Below are 21,176 nucleotides of genomic sequence, written 5' to 3' on the forward strand. Positions count from 1 at the left end.
CTTATGTCACTGTATCTTTTGCTATTTTTATGTGGCAAATGAGCCACATAAAATGTGTGTTAATTAGTGTTGACATAGACAGATGGTAATGCAACCTCAACCAGTTCAGCACTACTATTCCACCTCTTTCACTGAGGTTACCATCCTGACACTGTAGTCAACAGGAGAGATTATGTGACCACATCAGCCACTCATGTGCAAAGTCCCTTTGTTTAAACCTGCTTTGCAGTGGCATGGCTGAAGCAAACTGTTCCCTTTTGCTGACTATAGTGAGGTCTGTAAAGATGAGTGATAGTAAGCAGGGAAGCTGGGATGGAAACCTAAATATCTAAAGTTAGTCTAGCAATACCCTGAGTTATTTTGTACAATTGATTTGTACAGCCTCTGAATACAGGAGAGAGGAGCATAACATGACAGTAGTAGTAGCTGGTAGGTGAGTTAAACCTTGAAGTCTCCCTGGTGATCTGTCGAGAAACACTAAATATTGCAGCTTTTGAATGCCAGACCCAATATGATACATACAAATGCAAACAGTGCTTTTATATCTGTTGGCAAGTACACATGCCAGGTTGGCTGTGCTTCCATGGGAGATGCTTAGTATCAGTGAGTTACGTGATATAAGTTTAACATTTTTGTTATTTATTCAACAAAAAAGATACAACATATTAAATGAGAATATCCATAGTTAAAACAATACAAAGCAACATCATTAGGAGTAGAATCTCAGTGCATACAATTCACTCACTTGCCTAATAAGCAATTAAGCATTAAGAAATTTATGTGAAGTAATAATCTATTTAAGGAAGCTGCTGTCTCTCAAGGATTTCAAAACTGAACTCTTAGGTTTTAGAAAACTTTAGTTGGAGTATTTGGAAAAATCTGAAACTAACAATGTACAAAATGTATTTTTTTCAGGCTGTTCCTTTTCAGAAGCTTAATTCTAAAGTCTGCTCAGAATGTATCCTATTGCAGGAGGCAGCACTTACCAGTTTGTCTACCAGGCAACTGGCCCCCATGTGCAGACCTAGGCTAGCCTTTGATCTAAGAGCTCTACTAACTACCTCTGCTTTTTGTTTGAAACAATTTAAGGTTCTCCCTGATAAGGAGCAAGTCAATCTTGGGTTACAAAGAAAGAAATTACTACCACTTAAAAGTGTTTTATCTTTGAGCCACAAGATTTCCTATCCAGCATGCAGAAAGTCTAATCTGGGAAATCATATTAGTGGAGATATAATTTAGTCTGACAAAGAAGGGTTGTGATTTTTTATTATTAGTTGCCTGATGTGTAGTTACTCTAGATGGAGAGATTTCTTGTAATAAGAACTCATCAACAGCTCTGCGTCATGTTACCTTGTTTTGGATTTTTAATGGAAAAAGTGGGTTTTCAGTAAAATAATACTTTTCACTAGTATGTATTTTTCTCTGCTTGTTTACTTTTCAATATGAAACACCTTAAACTCAGGTTTTGATTTTCAACTGAGTATTTCTGGTCTTTCAAAAATGTTGAAGAACTGATAAAAGAATATTTTTCTGACTGTTTCCAGGCACAACCCGACATTGTATTATATTTGGCCATATATACCCCGATCCTTCAGCAGCACAATGAATTATGAACCACCCAATACAGCTCATTTGATTCTCTGTTGCCTCATCATTTATTTTAGTTTCTCTCAGTTTGATGTTATTGATAATGAACATGAAGGCCTAAATGTACAAAGGTATTTAGGTATCCGAGGAATAATGAAAGTGAACAGATGATCACTTACTTATAAAAAATTTCCTAAAATAGAAACCTAAAGAATTATCTGAGTGAGAACAGATAAGGGAGTTTCACCTTTAATAGTCCCCTTGCTCACAAAGAGGCCAAGGGCCAACTGCTCTAATTTTCACTCATGCAATGGGTCTGGACAGTATGTAAACTGTGATAGAATTTGTCCCTATATAACTGTCACTGTCAGTATGTTCCATACCAATGATCAATCCCTTTCAATCTCACATAGACCTTTAAAGAAGTAAACTTGTGTAAGATTAAACCCCTTAAAAGAGTAAGACAATTAGTGAGTAGGAGACAGGCAAATATTTGTTAGTAAAACAGAATTAGTGTTGCTTAGTATTTTTTTGGAACAGCTCACCCTACATTACCCAGAAACTTGATATATACAAATCCAGAATGACAGCAGCCAAAATAAAGCAACCTTCTCTATAAAATGATAGTGTTAAATTACATCTGTCTCAGTGGCTTTATGTAAGGTCATTTTGGCCAAAGTTAAATGTGCTAAATTTTCTATATATAACAATGCAGGACTAGTGACAGCTAATCTTTAAAACCAAAGAATAATTTTCTTCTTGTTTTAAATTTTATTGTTCGTGAAGGGAAGCTCCATGAAGAAAATACATTCCTTAATATAAGTTGGTTTTAGACTGTCATTTTCAGTGCTCCAAAAGTCTATTCAGCATGCAAATTTAAGTAACTGAAGTATTTATATCTATTGAGCCAAAAGTCCTGTGTGTACATTTATTCTCTCTACGGCAATACAGCAATGGTTCCCCAATGCACATGCATTAATATTTTGGCCAGTTTAATCTGAAAAGTCAGAGTCAGTCTGCTGCTTCCCTTTACAACAAATAGCAAATTTAGCGTAGATTTTCTATGAAATTCTACGGGACTCAAAGGACTTGTGAAATTCTACACAGGACTCAAAACAGAGAAGAAACATTTATAGATAAAGATGAGTATTTTACAGTAAGAAGAAAACATTCTCCATCACCTAAGGCATATTTAAAGTCTAGTTAGATGTTGATTTTTTTTTCAATCTGTGCATGTTTTATACATATGTATATATGTACAAATAGAACTTCTGAAATACGAGGTACTATGTTTCATTCATTAAGGTATAAAATGATGCCCAAATTATGAGGTTATTTTTACCACCAGGAATGTCCTTATTTTTAATATCTGGTCTTGACTAGGAACAGACTGCTGAAAGTTACCATCTGCTTCCAGTTTGCTTACAAAATCCCAATTAGCTAAACTTCATATATGTTTTGCAAGGTAATTATGCTTACTTTTTTCCAAAATGGGAAAATATTTGTCAGATAGTATCTGGATGTCCTCATAAGCACAGCAATCTTAGCTTGACTTCGTCTGCCCTCTAACATGCTCAAATAGAAGGTTATCCATTTGGTTGATGAGAGATTACAGCCTTTGATTACCACTGCTCCGAAGTACTCTGTTTCCCCTTGATTACAAACACACATAGTCAAACTTAACAAATTAAAGAACCCTGATTTTTAATTCCACAGGGAGAAAGGAACTTTAACATTTCTCAATATTAACAGTACTTTAAAATACAATATGTATGTACCATTTTTTGTGTAAGTAATTTGTCATATAAATAACCTGACCATGCATCTATCAAACATTTTTGATGCAGCAATATTATAAAATAATCCTAACTAGTATTATCAGCACACATTATTAATTTCAAAGTCACACTATCAATATGAATACTCACAGATTTTCTTGCCAGATAGCTAAATATTAAAGCCTTATTGCACATCAAAAAAATTATTACGAAGTGGTAAAGTATTCCATTAAAGCCCTTTCCTTATTATATACAGGCTTCAGAAATAAAGTAGAAAATATTCCAACTGGCCTATCTAGTCTCCCACTGACATCAGGGACATTACTAGGTATTGTAACTCTTTAAATACAGGACAACGTTGAATGTTTTGAAAATCCCACACTCAAAATTCATCTGAGCCACAGTTTGAGAAAACTGAAGCCAATGGACACTGTGCCATTAGAGATTAGATTTAGGTCCTTTATTTATCACTCTGTCTGACTTAGATTTTTCTCAGTCTAGATAGAGCCAAATATAATTCAACTTCCTTTGCTCAACATTTCACATTAAATTAAATAAACCCTATTTGCTTTTGATCTATTTTTCCCAATAAGTATGTGCACAGCTGCCCAGCCTTGAGCAACAGAAAAAATGTTAGAGTGGCTGAACAGAACTTAGTACCACAAGATTTAACATTTGGACAGCAACACTATCATCACATCTTTCAAGTAAATCTAGTTATTCAAAAGTACTAACTGATTTTCTGTACTCATTAATTCCTACCATGAAACACAAAGCTGGGACAATTTAGAGCATTATTCTACTTCCTTTACAAAAAGTATCTTCTCCTGATGAAAAGTTGTACAAAAGATTGATTTTGTAACAGTAAAATAAAAATCACTTTAAAATCAAAAGCTAATACTGAGCATTGCTGTTCTTTGAGTGATGCCAACACAGTCTTAGACTGGTATCCTGTTTGGAGAAGAAAAATGGATTCTTTTTAAAGATCACATTCTAAATTTTCCATCTTGTTATTTGAATGCTATTGCACTGCTGCAACTGGTTAGCACTGCACATCTGGCTGAATTGTCTTGGACTGGTATTTTCCCTAAACTATTGTGTATGTGTGTGATGGGTTTTAAAAAAAAAATACTGTATGCACACTGAAACAATGCCCTATTGCAGACTGCTACACACAATAATTAGTGAGAGCATATTGTTTTTCTGATTTTGTTTTCCACGTCAAAAAAGTGCTATTTTTAAAGCAAGCCACCATGAAATTCTAGCCATGCTTTTACAATATTTTTCATTTTGGTTTTTTTTGGCTCTTAATCTCATAGGCCCAACTTCACACTGGAAGTGTTATCTCATAAAAGCTTGAAATTTCAACGACTTTTACTCTACAGCTACTATTTTAATCTTACATTTATCAGGAAAAAGAGTGTATAACTCAAATATTCTCATAAAAATAGTTTCACAGAAACAAAACAGATAAATGTTCCATTCAGTAAAAGGTCAATTTTTCATAACTTTGGCTACAGAAGCCCTACAGTTCAGCCAATTTGATTCCAAAGCCAAAAGTTTCTATGTCCTGCTGCTACAGACCATCATATTAAGATTTTGCAAAGTCCATCAGACTAATAAGGGGCAAAAAGTCAATCTTTTCTCATAAAATTACCACCATGACCAAATATTGTTACTTATAAATACTACCATTTACAACTTTCGCAACTCTTAAGCATTTGAAAAAAAAAATAATAGAGGGGAAAGGTAAAGTGATATTTCTTCCTTAAAAATAAACAAACAAATATCCCGAGCCCTAAAAATACAAGGTCCTGGTTTGCTTTCTAGTAGAAAGGATCTGGAAAGCCCCTATTTCTGATCAGCTAAGAATTCCCCTGCCATGGCGAAGCTCCCAGCTGATACACAGCCAGCATTACTGGATCCTGCACAGATACCATTTGACACCAGCACAGGATGCATTAGGAGCTGGAAAGAAGTGGCCAGAGCACGTTTTATACTTCTGAGGGCTCACATGCCTACATTGCTCTAATTTATATTCAGACTAGCTCTGCCTTACACAAGGCAGTTCTGCGAGGCTAAGCATAAATTCAGTGCAACAGAGACTCTGGATTTAGCTAGATATAAGAGGTCTCTAATGCTAAATCATAAATTAGCCAAGAACGCTGAACTTGTTTTTACTGTCCTGTAAGATCTGGGGAAACTTAGAGCCTGGACAAAAGTAATCAGTCTTCAGAACTGTCATCCTCTGTCTTCACCACCACAACCAGGTGTCTTGGTCTATGCAAGCACACAAAACCTTGGATATGTTCTTAACTGTGCTCTTATGTTCGCTATTGGGAATTCTCATCTGTACATTAATTGCTCATTTTTCATCACAAGTGCAAAATACTTGGCTGCAGACAGCAGGATTTCCTGACAAAACTATGCAATTGTGTCTCCTGTATTTGTCCAACTATATTTGAGACACAAGATTAACTTTCAGCACATTTTCCAACGAGCAAGCAGAAGAGATTTTGGGTTCATTGAACGGGACACATGAGGAGAAGGAAAGACATTCAGTGGAGTCTCTGTCTTCCTTCTGTCCCTCCACTATTTTCTATGAAAATGCCAAAAGGAGTTTTGCACCTTTCTTTAGAACAGGTCTGGCATAATGCCAGCTGGTGCTCCCAAGCCATGTGTAAATTCAGCTCAAGCTACACGCTGTATCATTTATTCTCTGAAGAAAGCTGTGCAGTATTTCTTAGAATAATGAAAACCTGGCTTCTGGTTTTCCAGATACAGATTTCTACTACCTAGTAAAATTTGGGCTTTCTGACCTCTGTCAGTTTTATGGATTGTGCAGATACCCAGTTTCTGAACACATGCTCTCCAGTGATTTTGATCAGTAGTTCCCAAGCTTAGCTCATTTGGTTACCACCATCAGAGATGGTGCTGACCTGTGATAAGATCATCTATGCAAAACCAGAAGCTTCTTGCCAGGCCAGGTACACATGTATAAAAAAGCACGACTATCACCTCCAACCCTCTTACTGCAAAGTCTCATTCATCAAAGTGGGATCCTCAATTCCACATTTTCATCTACCGTTGCACTACATTTCTCACCTCACAAACCAGAGCCTCTGTTAAGTGTCCAATCCCTTACTTAATTTTGACCACACATCGCGCCAACACAAAGCAGGCTGACAGTGACTGCAGCCACATCCTCCTACATAGAAAAGCCACCCTGCCTCACCAATCCTTCTTCTTGCTGCCTTAACCCTGCTTGATACCTTCCTGAAGCAAGCACTGTGACCTGTGCAATGTGGGATGGAGCACTTACTGCTGAGCAGATTGCTGCAGCTGCAGCTACATAGAGAAACAAGCCACAACTGATCAGCAAAAACCTTCTGTGTGGATCTGTTTACCTCATAGCTCAGATAAAGTGCTTGTATACAAGCACAGTTAACAGCTGCCATCATCATGTACCACTTTAAGTTGGCTTTGTACCACAATCTGGGAACGTCTGCCTTAGACAATAGGCGCAAATATGCATAACAGTCACATTTAGATCTGTTCTTTTCTCTTCCTGACAATGTTCTAATTTAAGATCCTAGTTTCACTTAACCAGACATTTTTACTGGAGAGAACTTCATTCCCATATGGCACCTTCAAGGACCTCCTCCAGAAATTTTTATTACATGAGCCAAATTCTACTAACAGTTGTATTGCTAACAGGTCACATACTTGGGGTTTGTTTTTAGACTAATGTTTGTTTAAAAAAGTGAGGAATACATTTTGGATTGTAAATATGTTCGTTCCAAAAAAACTGTGAAGAGAATAAGGAGAGTCAGATGGAAGAATTTTACCTCTACTTTGTGCTGATTATATAATTTATCAAGAAATTGTTCCACAGGCCTCCAACAGATGCTCTGCTGTTAAAGCCATGGAAAGTCATTCAGGGAGAGGGTAAAGGCCTCGGGGGTGTGGTCCACATGCTTCAGCACATATATCCTCAGTCCTGGCCTGCAGATAGCACATCTGGTCCAGGCATGGACCTGACGGTTGGCCAAAATACAGGCTTAAAATAATGCTCCTTTTTTCAGCTTTAATGTAAGCCTGTTTTCTTGCCAAATTCAAATCCTGCCAAAATTTGGCCAAAGATGTTTGCTCAATTGTGCAATATCTTAAGTTTATATCCAACAACGCTTTGCAAAAACAATTGTATCGTGTTTTTAATGTTTACAGGCATTAACAACATTTAATTTTAAGTAGAATTTTACTGCTGACACTCTTGTTTTACTGTAAATTACCTTAGAGAGGGTTTTTCCATTAGCTCTTAGTGTCACGAGTCCTGCACAGCACACCAAAGCACTGGAGCTAGAGAGACCAGAACTTGGAGGGATGGTTCCATCTAGCAGACAATTCATTCCAGTTGGGTTATTAAGACCAAAATGTTCCTAACAATGAAAAAATAAACAATCTCAGTTTCAAGTACAGACAGGCTCAGGCTTGCAACTATCTGATACTTAGAAAGAGAATCTTTCTGTTGAGTTGCTGGAACCAAGGACCTGCTTCTGGTATCTCCAAAATAAAAGCACCCACAAAATAAAAGCACCCTGAAGCACCCACAGGACTGACACTGAGAAAACCACAATGGTACTTGAAGGACACTATGCTTTAGGAGGCACAAAGACATACCTACCGGTGGTGATGGTCTCTGTCACGCTATTTTCAGAATAAAGCTTAAAATATTTTTACATACATGATAGATATCATAGATAATACATTTAATCCAGAAGTAATAAATCCTCGTGTACATACTCTTTTAATTATACTCTTTAGTTGCTTTGTCTTTTTATTTATAATCACTTTAATACAAATTTCTCTCTGTTGTTAGTTTGAAATAAACATGCAGTACTTATTAAAAAATCATTGAATATATATGGGGGTATATGAATAGCTACATTCTGATACAGATTTATATGTCAATGAACTATGTCACAATGTCAATAATCAGAAAAAAATGGCAGCGTTCCCATAAAGAAATGCCCACCTTCAAAAGATTTCTACTACTTTTCCTGAAACAACTTCAGCCATAAATACCAATGGTAGAGATAAGCAAACGCAAAGAGCCTCCTTTAATGTCTTCTACCAACGCTTCAAATTATTTTAAATTTCCTTTTTTACAAATATATGGGAATTCATACCTGAAATACTATTGCTGCCCATGCCCCTTCATGAAGAACACTAGACAGGCTTGTTCAAAAACAGAAAATGCTTGAGTAACCAGAAACTGATCCACAGTTTCTGGATTGTCTTGAATGTGAATCAGGCTTGCAAACTTATCACGCGATGTTTAAATAGAAAATGTACTTCAGTTTCAAAAATGAAAATGGGCTTTGCCAAGTTCTGCAATAGTTCTGTCCCAAAAGGATAGCATGTTCAACTTAATATAAACAGATTATCCCGCTGGACCCTCTAAGTACTTGTATTTCAGTGTTTCTTAAGTCTGTAACATTTATGCTTATTTTCTGCCAGTGCTAGAGTCTGCAAACTTGCTTTGCAAATTAACCTTCAAGTATGACAGCTTGTCTTTAGGAAACAAATCTCAGTAGCAGACTGCAAAATAAATAAAGTCAATTGGTCATGCTAGCCTTAATATAAGAAAGGATATATTGTAAAGAAACCTAATCTGTATCTCTACAGTCAATGCAATTTAAATGCCTGTGTTACTAAGCAATAGAAAATGGAAAATACTCGTGTTACTACAAACATAAGTAATTTATTGGGGTCTAAACATAGGGGCGGGGGTCTGTTTAGGAACTGTGGGTTGTAATAAAGTGATTTGTAGCACTGATTGTTCCAAATACTGTATTTTGAACACTCCAGTGGCAGGTTTGAGGCAGGTTTTGTTGGCTGTCTGCAGTCCTTATCTATTGGATCGTCCTGTGGGGTGACCTAGATGGCCTATCCTGAGGCAAACTTCATGTGTTTTAAAAAGCACATTTACCCATAATTTGGGCTGGCCGTGGCGACCTGCTCCTGACCTAGCCATCACTGTTTATCCCATCTCCCCTTCCAGAAATATCACTGGGTTGACATCGAGCTGAGAAGTCACCATGTTTTTTCCCCAAAGGGCCGTGAATCACCTGCAAACAGCAGGTGAGGTTTATAGAAAGCCTCAGTTGTGAGTTCAGGCTGCCTCCCAGGGCAACACTGATGATCAGCACTTGGTTTCACAAGCAGTTCAGTCTTCAAGTCAGTCTGGAGACAGGTTAGCTCATGAAGGAGAAGATAAAGCTCAAAGGAGCAGACAGGAAAATGTTTGTTCAGTGCTCCTGCCTTTACCGTTAAGTGTGCCGTTTCCTGCATAGCTGCACTCCTAACTCAGGAAATTTTGAAAATCCCATTCAAATTCCATACACTGAAAATCTGGATAAGTAATGGTTCTTACAGGAGTATTTCTTCTGTATGCTGTTTACTTATTTCACATTTTCTTTTGCCTACTGCATGAGTCAGCTTCACTCAGTTGTTACGCACAAGTTGTAGGTTTCCAACATTAACAGAAATTAATGTTTTTTAAAATGTTTCCATAGGAAGAAAAGGACTAAAATATGATCTTTGTGTCCTGACAGACAAGCCTCCAAACCTTTTTAAAAGTAAATTTTAGTTAGATGATTCCATTGGAAAGCATTATTTTGAACTTCAAAATAAAGAAATGTCACCTTGATAATGAGTTTGATCATGACTTTACTAAATAAGTAATTATTTGCTATTGTAATTTATGTAATAAAAATGAAAATAGTGCTCTGCAAATATTTTCAAACCCACTCATATCTCCTCTTCAAATTTTAACACAAAAATACTTAACTCTATGTCAAGAAAAGCTATAGAATGCAGGGAAGTATTTTGAGGGTGAATAAATTACCTTGTCATATTTTACTTCTACATGAATTTCTTAAATTAAATGGATTTGGCTTACCTGAATACCCTTCAGTCCACACAGGAAGTAGTTATGCCACTGAGGTTTGGTTTTGTTAATCTGAATATTATTAACACTAGTAGTGAAATCCCTGCAAAAACAGAAAAACCTTGAGGCTTTAACGTGTCAGTAAATGTCGTTTGAAAAAACATGGCTTATTACTGCCACCTGGTGATGAACAAAAACATTTCGTTGTTAATTTTTTTCTGTGCAATGTCTTTCAGGTTTTTTTGTACAGATCTTCTTTATTAATCAATTCTATACGGATATTTTAGACGGAAGCATAAGAATTGTTGCTTAACTTATAGAATTTATTAAATAAATTCAGAAATTAAACTGCCTTTGGCATCCTTAATTAAGGCAGCATGCCTTCCATCACATGTGTGTATGTTCTCTTGATCTCTTGGAGAAGTGAAAATATAAATAGTCCTATCTGTTAAACCTAGAACAGAGCTAAACACATTTCAGGCTCTCTGGTAATCCCTGCTCAGGAATTCATCTTCATTACCTTTGCTCTGAATAGCACTTCACTAAAACAGACATAATGCTGCAAAATTATATTCTGTATGTTACAAGATGTAATTAAAATAATTTAGTTTAAAATAGTTTATCTCTTTCCTCCAGGATAATTCTGATAATGGTTTTCCTACTCCAACTTCATTTCAAAATAATAAAAAAGGTAAGCCTGAATGTTCCTGAAGAAACTAATACTACAGGTAGGTGTTGTCAAAATGGGCATGGAGTGATGCGCAGAGACCTCAGAGGAGCGTGCATTAATCGCCAAGAAGTGCAGATTGTTTAGAAGTCTATACTGTTGAACACCCAATAACTATATCTACCTCATGTCATTACAGTAGATGCCCAACACAGAAAGAGGAAAGGCATTGAGAATGTCAAGAGAAGCTAACAAAAAATATTCAAAAGTTGCAGGCTAAGCTGTGCTTTATAAGGCAAGGTCTGCCGAACAGCATGAACAGAGGCAGCTGAATTCCCTGGAAATATTTAGGTTTAATAGGAATAAAAATACTTTCAAGAAATTATACAGCAGGGGACAGTCTGCAACTCCTGAGGATGGAATTTCTCATTCTTAACACTAATCCCAGTCTGTATCTGTAAACTATGCAGGTTAGCAATGTGCTGTTTTTATTTTTATCCAAAATAATATCGCTAGTTAATACCTGTAATGGATACCAGTGTGAAGGTGTTTTATCAGTAAAGTGTTCTGTTACCTATGGAGAAACAGTTATAATAATATAAAGCATCTTTACTACAATATAATTGTCTTCAAATGATGGCTGAAAACTTCACTTTATTCTGGTGCAATTAAAGGCTGCAATTTTTGTGTTATGCAACCCCCAAACCCAACAACCAGTGTAAAAATGGACCCACAATCCTGCCTCCTCTTCATATGGTCTAATGCTAGCTATGCTGTAGTGAGCTACTCCACTTGTATTACCAGTCTACAACCTATTCCTAGCTCAATGTTACATAACAGATCTTACACTTTTAAATATCAACTTAGAATTACCATTTTGTCAGTTATACCTTCAATTTCAACATTCAATACAGTGCAGAAATATCAGAGATTGGTGTATAGTTTAACATAAAAGTTGCTGTCTTTCAATCTGAACTGTTCAAAATAGTGCCATTTACAGGACTTTACCAACAATGCAGCATCAAAGAATTGTACAAAGTTAGTGTGAAATTACTGGAGTTTGTAGAGTAACACAAAAGATCTGAAAGGGATTATTGAGATTACAATACAAGGAAAGTTTGAGAATAGCTGTAAATTTTTCCAGCTTGAGATTCATGTGTATTTAGAACAATCTCCCAGAGAATAAATCAACATCACTTTGCTTATGGCTTTTGAATATAATAAAAAAACCAGAAGTACTTGTAAAATAGAAAATACTTGTCAAAAGTAATGAAGATTTTAAAAATCCTGTATTTGCTTATGCTTGCTTTCTACAATAATCCTAAATTATTATTGTAAAAAAGCAAGGTTGATGGAAATCAATGCGTAAAAGTGACTAACAGAAAGCAAATTTGAAGTCCTCTTTCCCTCAAAAAAGAGTTCTAAAATATTTTATCTTCATAATTCTTTTTATACAATCAAATTAAAACTTAAATGAGCAAGAAGACATACACTATGATTATATTTGCTGGTTCTCAAGATAAAATAATGACTTCTTAAAATGCATTTTGCTCATTTCTGCAATCTTCTCACATAGAAAATGAAAGAAAAATTGGCTTTGATTTTGTCGGGTTTCATATGGACATAATTCACACAAACACAGAATGTGGGACTGTTAAGATCCCCAGAATCCTTAAGTCTATTTTTTTGTTATCACATTCAACTGGTTATAAAAACCAATTCCTAAATGCCCAAGCTTTATCTTAAATCAGTAAATCTTCAGTCTTGCCTTCGACCTGCCTACTGGAAGGTAGCCAGTTTGATACAAGAACTTTATAATAAAGCAAAATAAAAACTTGGGGAAAACATACCCATAAAGTAAAAATACTGATACTGCCTATTCCAGCCTTTCTGTTTTAAAGGATTCTTGGGAAAGCTTGTCCCTCCTCCAGGGCTAGATATAAGCATTCCAATTCTTCTGTATAATTAGAAAAGATGAGGTTTTTTGAGTAGTGTGAAAAAAACGTGGCTGAGGTGTTTTTTACTGCTTGAATAGTAATTAATCCTTATTTTTGGGAGACCAGTTTGGCTCTTTCTCACAGAACCTCATTGCCTTGTCAATCTGTTAGTTTATCTGTTTGAGTCCTCTGTAAAAAATATCTGATTTAAAAAAAAAAATATTTTCAGGTTTTGCCACAAGATGGAAACCAACTGATAATTATCATTCCCTCGTATTTCTGAAGGCATTTTGAGAAGTATCATGCCAGATATTCTCTGTACATGTACCTCTAAACTACAAAGATGTTATGTGAAGGGGAGGTATTGGGAACTTCAAAACACTGTAACTTTTGAATCCCGTTTTAGCACAAATAACATAAAACACATCTGATCAGTTGGGATGATTTATGAAGAAAAGCACATAGGTCGTTTTTCTTGCAACCTGTTCTCTGCCCTGTTTTTCCTAAAAGTTAACATGAACTATCAGGGTGGAAGAGGGCTACAGAACTGTTACACATTTTACCGTTCACAAAACAAGAATGAAATAGGAAATAGTGATTCTACGGAGGCTTATGGTTAGTCCTTGTTCACCAAAGGCCTATATATATATGCATTCACCACAGGCACCAATCTACCAGTGTAACAGGCTGAGAAAAAAAGATATACTGTCAACAGTTTTGTTATGTGGTGTAACTTTCAAAGTGTTGAAAAATATTTGTTATGAAATTATGGGCATGTTTTAGCTTTGTTTTTAAGCAACAGCGTCTCAACAAAACAGAGATGCTTAATGCTGTATTCTGAGACCTCCTCTTGGTTTATGATTTAAAACATATGATTTCAAACTGAAACCAGGGCAGATATAAAAATATAGTGATTGTGTACGCAATTTGAATTCAAAGGCTGTAATTCCAGGTTCGGTAGGAACTGTATGTACCTTTGGAGAAGGCCGTTTCAATTGTAATGTAATGTGCCAAAGCTTAAAGACCAAGTAAAAATGTTTACCTTTTGGTTACTGCTTTATTTAGTATCCATTATAACAACTTCTCCTAATCAAAGCTATTATAATTCTGGAACTATCGCCTCTTGCAGAATGGTTTTGCAATACAGCTTAAGCCCTGTTATAGGTTGCTATTAAATAAAGGGAAGGGTCCCACTCACGTCTTCCATTTCCTTTCCCCCTGCTCACCACTGCATGTTCCCACTGCTTAACCCAAGTCAGCTTTAGCGCTGAGTGCATGGCAATTCAATTCACTAAAATGACAGAAAATTAACCAGGCAAAAAATGGGTGAATAGTGCACTTTACCTTAAGATCAGACAAGCACTACGCCTGATAAAAGGCAGAGGATGGAGGGATGTTAGAAGCAGGGACAGGGAGACTAGGGGTAAAAGAAGCAAGCCATTGCCTTTTGGTGGTGGCAAACTCTTAATTCAGCCCAGCTATAATGTGAAAACATACTCCACAAAGTGAGTGAAAAATATTTGAGTATTTATACTTACCATGGAAGTAAAAATTCCTTTGAACTGCCTTAGTCGCAGGCAGCAGCTCAGAACATGTTTTTATAACAAACTGAGCTTTAAGCAGGAATATGTGCTTAAATAGTTCCCACTTTCAGCAATATGCTCCTGTCCCTGTGCTGCCATACACTCTGCTTTTCAGGGAGTAATCTACCATTGCCTTAAACCAATGGCTTAATAAAAATGGCTTAAACTGAGTTTGTGCTGATTCTGATTTTTGCAAAATGCCCACAGAAGTTCATGTGGATGAGTGACCTGATCTGAACCGCCATACGACCACACAAATATCAGTCTGTTACAAGGAAGGAGGCAGAAAAATGTGGCTGAAGTTGAAAAGAATGGCAGGATTATTTCCGTATGTGCAGCACTTGTGAGACCGTAGCTGGAATACTCTGTCCAGTTTGGGGGTTTCCCAGTACAAGAAAGACATTGGCAAACTGCAGGGATTCCAGCAGAAGGCCATCAAGATGGTTACAAGGGATCTCCAAAGGTCCCTTCCAACCTAAATTAGTCTACGATTCTGTGAACAAGCAGCTGTAGAGGAAGTGGAAGAGAGGAAATACAGATTCTTTGAGCCAGGATTGTTGCTAAAGCCATTGTGTTGTGAAAATACAGCCCCAGGTTCTCCAGTGCAGGGGCATGTTAGCTTACATATGCAGTAATTGATTACAAAACATTTCACTCCCTTCTCCAGGAGAAACTAAACTGCTGCCAATTATGAGGATTACATCAAGAAAAATGAGCTAAAAGAAGGGAAGACAGGATTGCACTTTTAGAAAGATTGAAAAATCAGAGGCCTCATAAGAGAAATCTGAACAAACAGGTGGGAGACAGAAGCAGCGAATCCATTGCTCTAAACTGATATGCACAGCATACAGTAAATGGGATCCCATCTGCTTATATCATCCATTTTACACCATTAAACTCTATATTGCAATGGAATTTTGTCAGATTTCTGAAAAGTTAACCTGTATTGCAATTGCATAAAGAGGTTCATAAAAATTAGTAAATAAACAAAGTAATTACTTACAAGTACAAAGAATTGGTATTTGCCAGTTGCACAACTTCAGTTTTTACAGGTTCTACTGCAATCAGTATATCTTGTTCTATAGCCATAGGGAGCACAGCATAACCACAGTAGTCTATATGTTCTCCTACCAAAGAAACAGACAATTAAAATATTTTGGAATAATTATTTCTAGAATAGCAGTAACAGGGCTCTACAGGGGTTCAGTGTTGTTTATTATATGAGACAATTTCTGAGTATAGTCTCAACTCTTATTATTTAAAGTTTGGGGTGCATTTCCTCCATTTCATATTACTGCACAAAAATTTTGTTCTTTCTTTAGTGATTTTATCTATTGCATCTGTATAAAATCTTCATGTTTTAACATTGGCTTATAAAAATTAAAAAAACACTACATAGATTATTGTCCAGCAATGAGAACGGCCACATTATTTGTACACTGTTGTGACAGTACAAAAAATTAAGTCAAATCAATCACATTTAACTGATGACTGGAAGAGATAAAGGCATCACATGACTCCCCATTATGTGATTTCCTCTGCTTATGTGGGTGATTCATGAGACACTAGATAAGGCTTGTGGTGGAATATTTTTTTTTTCTGTCAAAATTTCTGGACCTTTTTCCAAGGAGGTAATTATATTTAAATAACCATTAATACAGTTACATACAACACATACAGTAACATTCAAATAGAAAATGTATGTAGTAAACATCCTCTCTCTTGGGAATAATTCCCAGTTAGCATATGCTCTCTATTTAATCTATGTGATATGTTCACACAACACAGAGATAAAAATTATCATTAATTGCACAATGGACTAATTAATTTTTAAAGCTCTGTTTTGCAGGATCCTTTTACTTACAATATCTTCAAATACATAGGGTTACTTTATGAATATACAAGAAATCGAGCTCTAGGGAGAGCATAATCCTAACATGGATAGAGAAATCTCAAAAATAAGGCTGCCACAGAAATACAAGTTAAGTCCTAAATACAAAAAAATTGTGACTCTCCAGTCTGCCAGTGAATCACAACCAACTGTTCTAAGTTCTGTGGCCACATCTCTATGGAAGAGTAAAGAAGAGGAGATGATGGTAGAATCATTTCATGCTTTATCATATGCATTGCTGTGTGGCTGGTTATAGTTGGTAACTTAAAAAATAATGGAAGAGAAAAAAATATACTAATTTAATTTGTGGATGCACTGTTCATCAACTACTTTAGATTAGATTTCCAAAGCCTTTCAAAAAAATGGTATCCAACCATAAGCTGGCAAGTTGCTCCAATTTTCAAAACCATCACTAATGTCTGTAAATGTTTTTTCCAGAACTGATATTTGAGTGTGCAGTTGTTTATAATGAGGTGTAGTAAAAGCTAGTAAAGTATTACATTCTCTTTTCCATTTATCACAAGCAACTTCTCTGAAAAAAATAAAATTATCATTATTACAAAATTATAAAAAAATAAAACATTATTTTGATTCTATGTTTTAAACTACTAGGCTTCCATGATGGCAGATAAAATAAAATAACAGAAGATTAATTATTCTCTTTTACCTATTAAGTTGACTCGCCCTGGTGCACGAACATAAAACTTGGGAGCTGATCCAAATTTTGATATGAACATCTCCTTCAGCTTCTGCAATCTGAAAGGCAGGGCAGAAACATTTAGAAGGACTATATTTGCATAAAAGACAGGAAGTTTCAATGTTTCTTGAAGTAAATTTGATTCAACTTTTTCAAGTACATGGAGTTTTCCCTGTTACATCAGGAGCAATATTAAGCTGCTTATTTTTGCTCTTCACATAACATTGTGACAGAGAAGACTGTTTAGAATATTCTAATTAATAAGAAACATGTATGTTCACTTGAAAAGGATAGAAGGGGCCTTATTTTATTTAAGTCCTCTGTCTAGGTTGGTTCTAGACAGAAGCAGGGAAGGCAGTTGCCTGGGGTAACCAAAATACCATGGCCTCCACCTACCTCTCCTATGCCACAGCTCTGTAAAACTGTTTGCCACCGAGGAAGAATCCGGCAGTGTGGACCAATGGCTCATTTGTGGCACTGGGGTTTGTCGCATACACACAGATGCACTCCCTTCAAAGTCAGATCTGACTGCACCAGGCCTGAGCAAATTAATTTTCTTCTAAGTTTTTATTTTTATAAATTTCCATATTAGACACTACCCCATTCCTGTACAAATGTGTATACAGAGAACTAAAATGCCAAACCTCAGATTATCCCTGCGACTTAGTATTTACTCTACAGGTTTACAGCAACAGTTCCCAGAAAGTTCTTCAGGTTTTCCATTTGGAGGTGCTAGACGTGCAACTGAAAGTTCCAATGCAAAGAAAAATTTGGCATATTGCTTTATTTCCTAAGACTGTAAAAGTATCTAGCTTCTGCCCTGTGTTTGCAAAGTTGGGATGCTTTAGCGTGTCATGCAGGAACGGGGTAAACAAAGACTGAGGAGAGATTAAGCCATTATCTTAGTGAAGCATAAGAAATTTGACAGTCATTCACTTCAAAACTACCTTAAAGCAATTTAGGTTGCACACTAAGCCATTAACTTTCATTAATGTAAGCAACAGACTAAAACAATGAAAAAGCAGTAAGAATACAAGAAAAATTATATTTAAAATGGGACTTACAATATTTCACCGGCATACCCTGTTGGCTTTAAAGCACGTAGCAAATTTAATTTTTTGGGGCAGGTTTAGTCTACTAACAAAAATTCAGTAACAGGAGCTCTGCTAAGATTTCTACATTTAGTCTAAAACTAGAACTGGAAGCCTAGTTAATGCAAAGCGCAAGTAGGAAGACAGCAATGAGAAACAGATGGTACAACATTTCACAGTCAATTATTTAGTTTGTACTTCTTTGTAAAAGCTGTGTTACTGTCCAACTACATATATTCAAATGTTTTGTAAGATTTCTTTAGATGGAAAGCTACAGAATATTATTTGTTGTGATTTTTTTTAACAGATCTTTCAGTACTTTTCCATCTTGGTGCCCAGTAACAAAGCTGTATTAGATCCCTATATAATTTCCCCTTCTTATAATCTCCGCTAGTATTGACTAGTTTATCACTTCCAATTAGCATTTGCCATTTCATCTCTGCCATTTCATTCAGTACAATCCCTTTTCTAGATCACATAAATAATATAGTCCATGGGGGAATCTGTTGGCAGAATCCTAGGTGTTAACTTTATTCCTTTTTGTGTCAGTATTTAGAATGCTTCTTTGTTTCACAGATATTTTCATAGTGGTGTTGGTACCAAGAGACTGAGAACAAACACAGCAGTCATGGGGGCATGTTTATCTAAGTGCTGATTGATCTCTTTTTTTAATGTGGGTTTTACAAGCAGGCCTGATGAAAGGCTATTTACAGGCTTTGGCCTTGATGTTGCAACACACATGCTGCATTTTAAGCACCTACATCAAAGAGGATTGTTAGAAGTGTTAAGCAAAGGCATCCCTCACAACTTCACACATCCAAGTCTGGAAATGCTGGACTCGTCCTTTCCACGTAACTTACACTGAAACATAGTGCAATTATATGCAAGTAATAAAAGTTTAAAAAAATGGCCCTTCTCCAGTGCTAACACAGGTAAAAAAGTTCGTGTGAACTGTTTGTGCATTCTACTTCCACACACCAAGTAAAACTCCATGGGAAAAGAGCATGCATTGGTATGTCCTGCAGGCATACGAATGCAGAGCCAGGCCTATGCTGTTCCAGGGAATCGCATGGGCATTTCTTTTATAGCCAAAAGGACGAGAGGATAATCAGTATCCCCAAATTCTGAAAAAAGAAAAAATGTTAGGAGGAAAGATGAATTAATTATTCCCCCTCCTGCCACAGTGGCACTACGTGAGAGGCAGCAAGGACGCCTGGGCTGCAGGGAGTTGTTTGCTGGAGAAGGGGCAGGAGGGGCCGGTGACCGGTCTGCGGCCGCAGAAGGAGGCCGCAGGCCTCTCTGGGAGCCCAGGCCAGCTTGCCGGCAGGGAAATCGAAGTACGCCCAGGCCAATGTGGCTGCGGCAAGGGTGCTCCCGGGGCCACACAAAATGCGAGTGTCACGCTATTTGTGTTGAGATCAATCAAAATATCACGAGTCAAAACCTTCTCACACCTCACACTGGGGGCATGGAGACAGCCCCTCCCACCTCCCTTGTCCACCTACACACCCCCCCGCCCGCTCCTGCATAAGCGGCGGCGGGCTTCCGCGTCCCGGCTGCGGACGTGGCCTCCCGCTGCGGGGCCGGGGCCGGGGCTGGGGCCGGAGCCGGGGCCGAGGGGAGCGATCCACCCACCTGGGCTGCTCCACCAGCTGAACCGGGAGGGTGCCGGGGGCGTCCGCCGCCATGGCGGCTCCCCCCGCCGGCCCCTGGCTGAGGCGGGCAGCGGCGCGGTGCGGCGGCTCTGGCTGGACCGCGGTCACGGGACAGGCAGACACCGTCCTTCCGGGCGGCGGAGCTGGCAGCCCGTCCTCCTCCCCGCCCCGGCCCCGGTGGCAGGGCACCGCGGAGGCGACGGTGCTTAGGCCCTAGGCCTGTCTCGTAGGCACACCGGCATCCCGCAGTTCCCGCGGCTGTGGGGCCGCTCTGCCCTCAGCTCCTCACCCACCCTCCTGGACATGGCAGACGAGCTGCTGCGACGCGTGAAGGAAATGTTTTTTTCCTTCATTCCTGTCAGAATTTATCTGGCAATAGAGAAACGTTAAAAACTGCCCCCGGTTGGGTGCGCAGGGCCAGGGGCAGGCTGCCCCTGCGGGCGCCTCGCGAGCCCTGTGCGGTTGGGGTCACCCTCAGGGCCATGCATTAGGCCAGTGCCGGTTCTCCAGCAAAATGCACACGTAATGAGAACACTAAATAAATTGGCAGTGCTTTCCCCTACAGCGTTATTTTTTCCCCCTTGTTTGTTTCTGGTGTGTGGTTCTGCCAGCTTCCCTGAAACAAGCAGTCTCACAGCTCCTGTTTACCCCCCAAGATTAATGGCTGCAGTTATTTTGAGGAACTGAGCTTTTCAAATTCGTTTACAAGCTCACTTGCTTGTTATTATTGTCTATTTTGGTGTATATCATAAAGCCCCTAATATTCAACTCATGAAGCTTTTAAGTGCTTGGACTGTGAAAAGCATAGTAACATTGAGATTTCATTGGGGATTTACGTGTCTTTCTGAGGTAAAACTTTTCTCCTCATTAGTATCGTTGGCAGAATAGAAATAGGGTTTTTAAGAGACTTAGCAGTAGCCATAGGAAAAAAAAAACAGACCATCAGAAACCGTAACAACATAAAATGACCAGCAACAGAAAAATCTGGAGACCCAATGAATACTGCAAATGCGTCTAGGAGTCCGAGAACCACAGGCCTTGTGGAGATTGTGGAGAGACAAAGCCTGTCTGTCGGGGCTTTTTGCCTCCCTCAGTTGAAGGCAGCAGCAGAAGTCAGTGTGTGAAAATCTTTAGAAAGCCAGTGCTTTGCAAGGCCCGTGTTTTTTACAGCCTTTTAAAACTGCTGCTATAGTATTATTTGCTTATGGTAAACGCAGCACACGTAAACCGTTCAGCAGCACCGAGTGAGGCAAATAAACTGCACTAAGGACTAGGCGAGGCTGCCAGTATCGGCGAGCGGCCGGGCTTTTTGAATTTCCCATCCGGAGACGCACCGTC

At 38.0% G+C, this 21,176-nt stretch overlaps 1 protein-coding gene and 1 long non-coding RNA gene across 2 annotated transcripts in view; one reads left to right on the forward strand and one right to left on the reverse strand.

The window, feature by feature from the left end:
* The window catches only part of LOC140655787 (uncharacterized), a 125,873-nt gene extending 114,891 nt beyond the window's left edge, over positions 1-10,982 (forward strand). The window contains exon 7 of the long non-coding RNA XR_012043873.1: positions 10,954-10,982. This is a non-coding gene — a long non-coding RNA (uncharacterized lncRNA). The remainder of the gene's footprint in view (positions 1-10,953) is intronic.
* The window catches only part of GALK2 (galactokinase 2), a 49,959-nt gene extending 29,890 nt beyond the window's left edge, over positions 1-20,069 (reverse strand). Inside the window, exons 1-5 of the mRNA XM_072870691.1 lie at positions 19,819-20,069; positions 17,063-17,151; positions 15,508-15,631; positions 10,330-10,420; positions 7,658-7,804 (exon numbers count right to left, since the gene is read on the reverse strand). Of these exons, the coding sequence (XP_072726792.1) occupies positions 7,658-7,804; positions 10,330-10,420; positions 15,508-15,631; positions 17,063-17,151; positions 19,819-19,871 (504 nt within the window). The 5' untranslated portion in view covers positions 19,872-20,069. The remainder of the gene's footprint in view (positions 1-7,657; positions 7,805-10,329; positions 10,421-15,507; positions 15,632-17,062; positions 17,152-19,818) is intronic.
* Between the last annotated feature and the right edge of the window lie 1,107 nt (positions 20,070-21,176).

This window comes from Ciconia boyciana, chromosome 8 (genome assembly GCF_034638445.1).
Source record: "Ciconia boyciana chromosome 8, ASM3463844v1, whole genome shotgun sequence".
NCBI classification, from domain to species: domain Eukaryota; kingdom Metazoa; phylum Chordata; class Aves; order Ciconiiformes; family Ciconiidae; genus Ciconia; species Ciconia boyciana.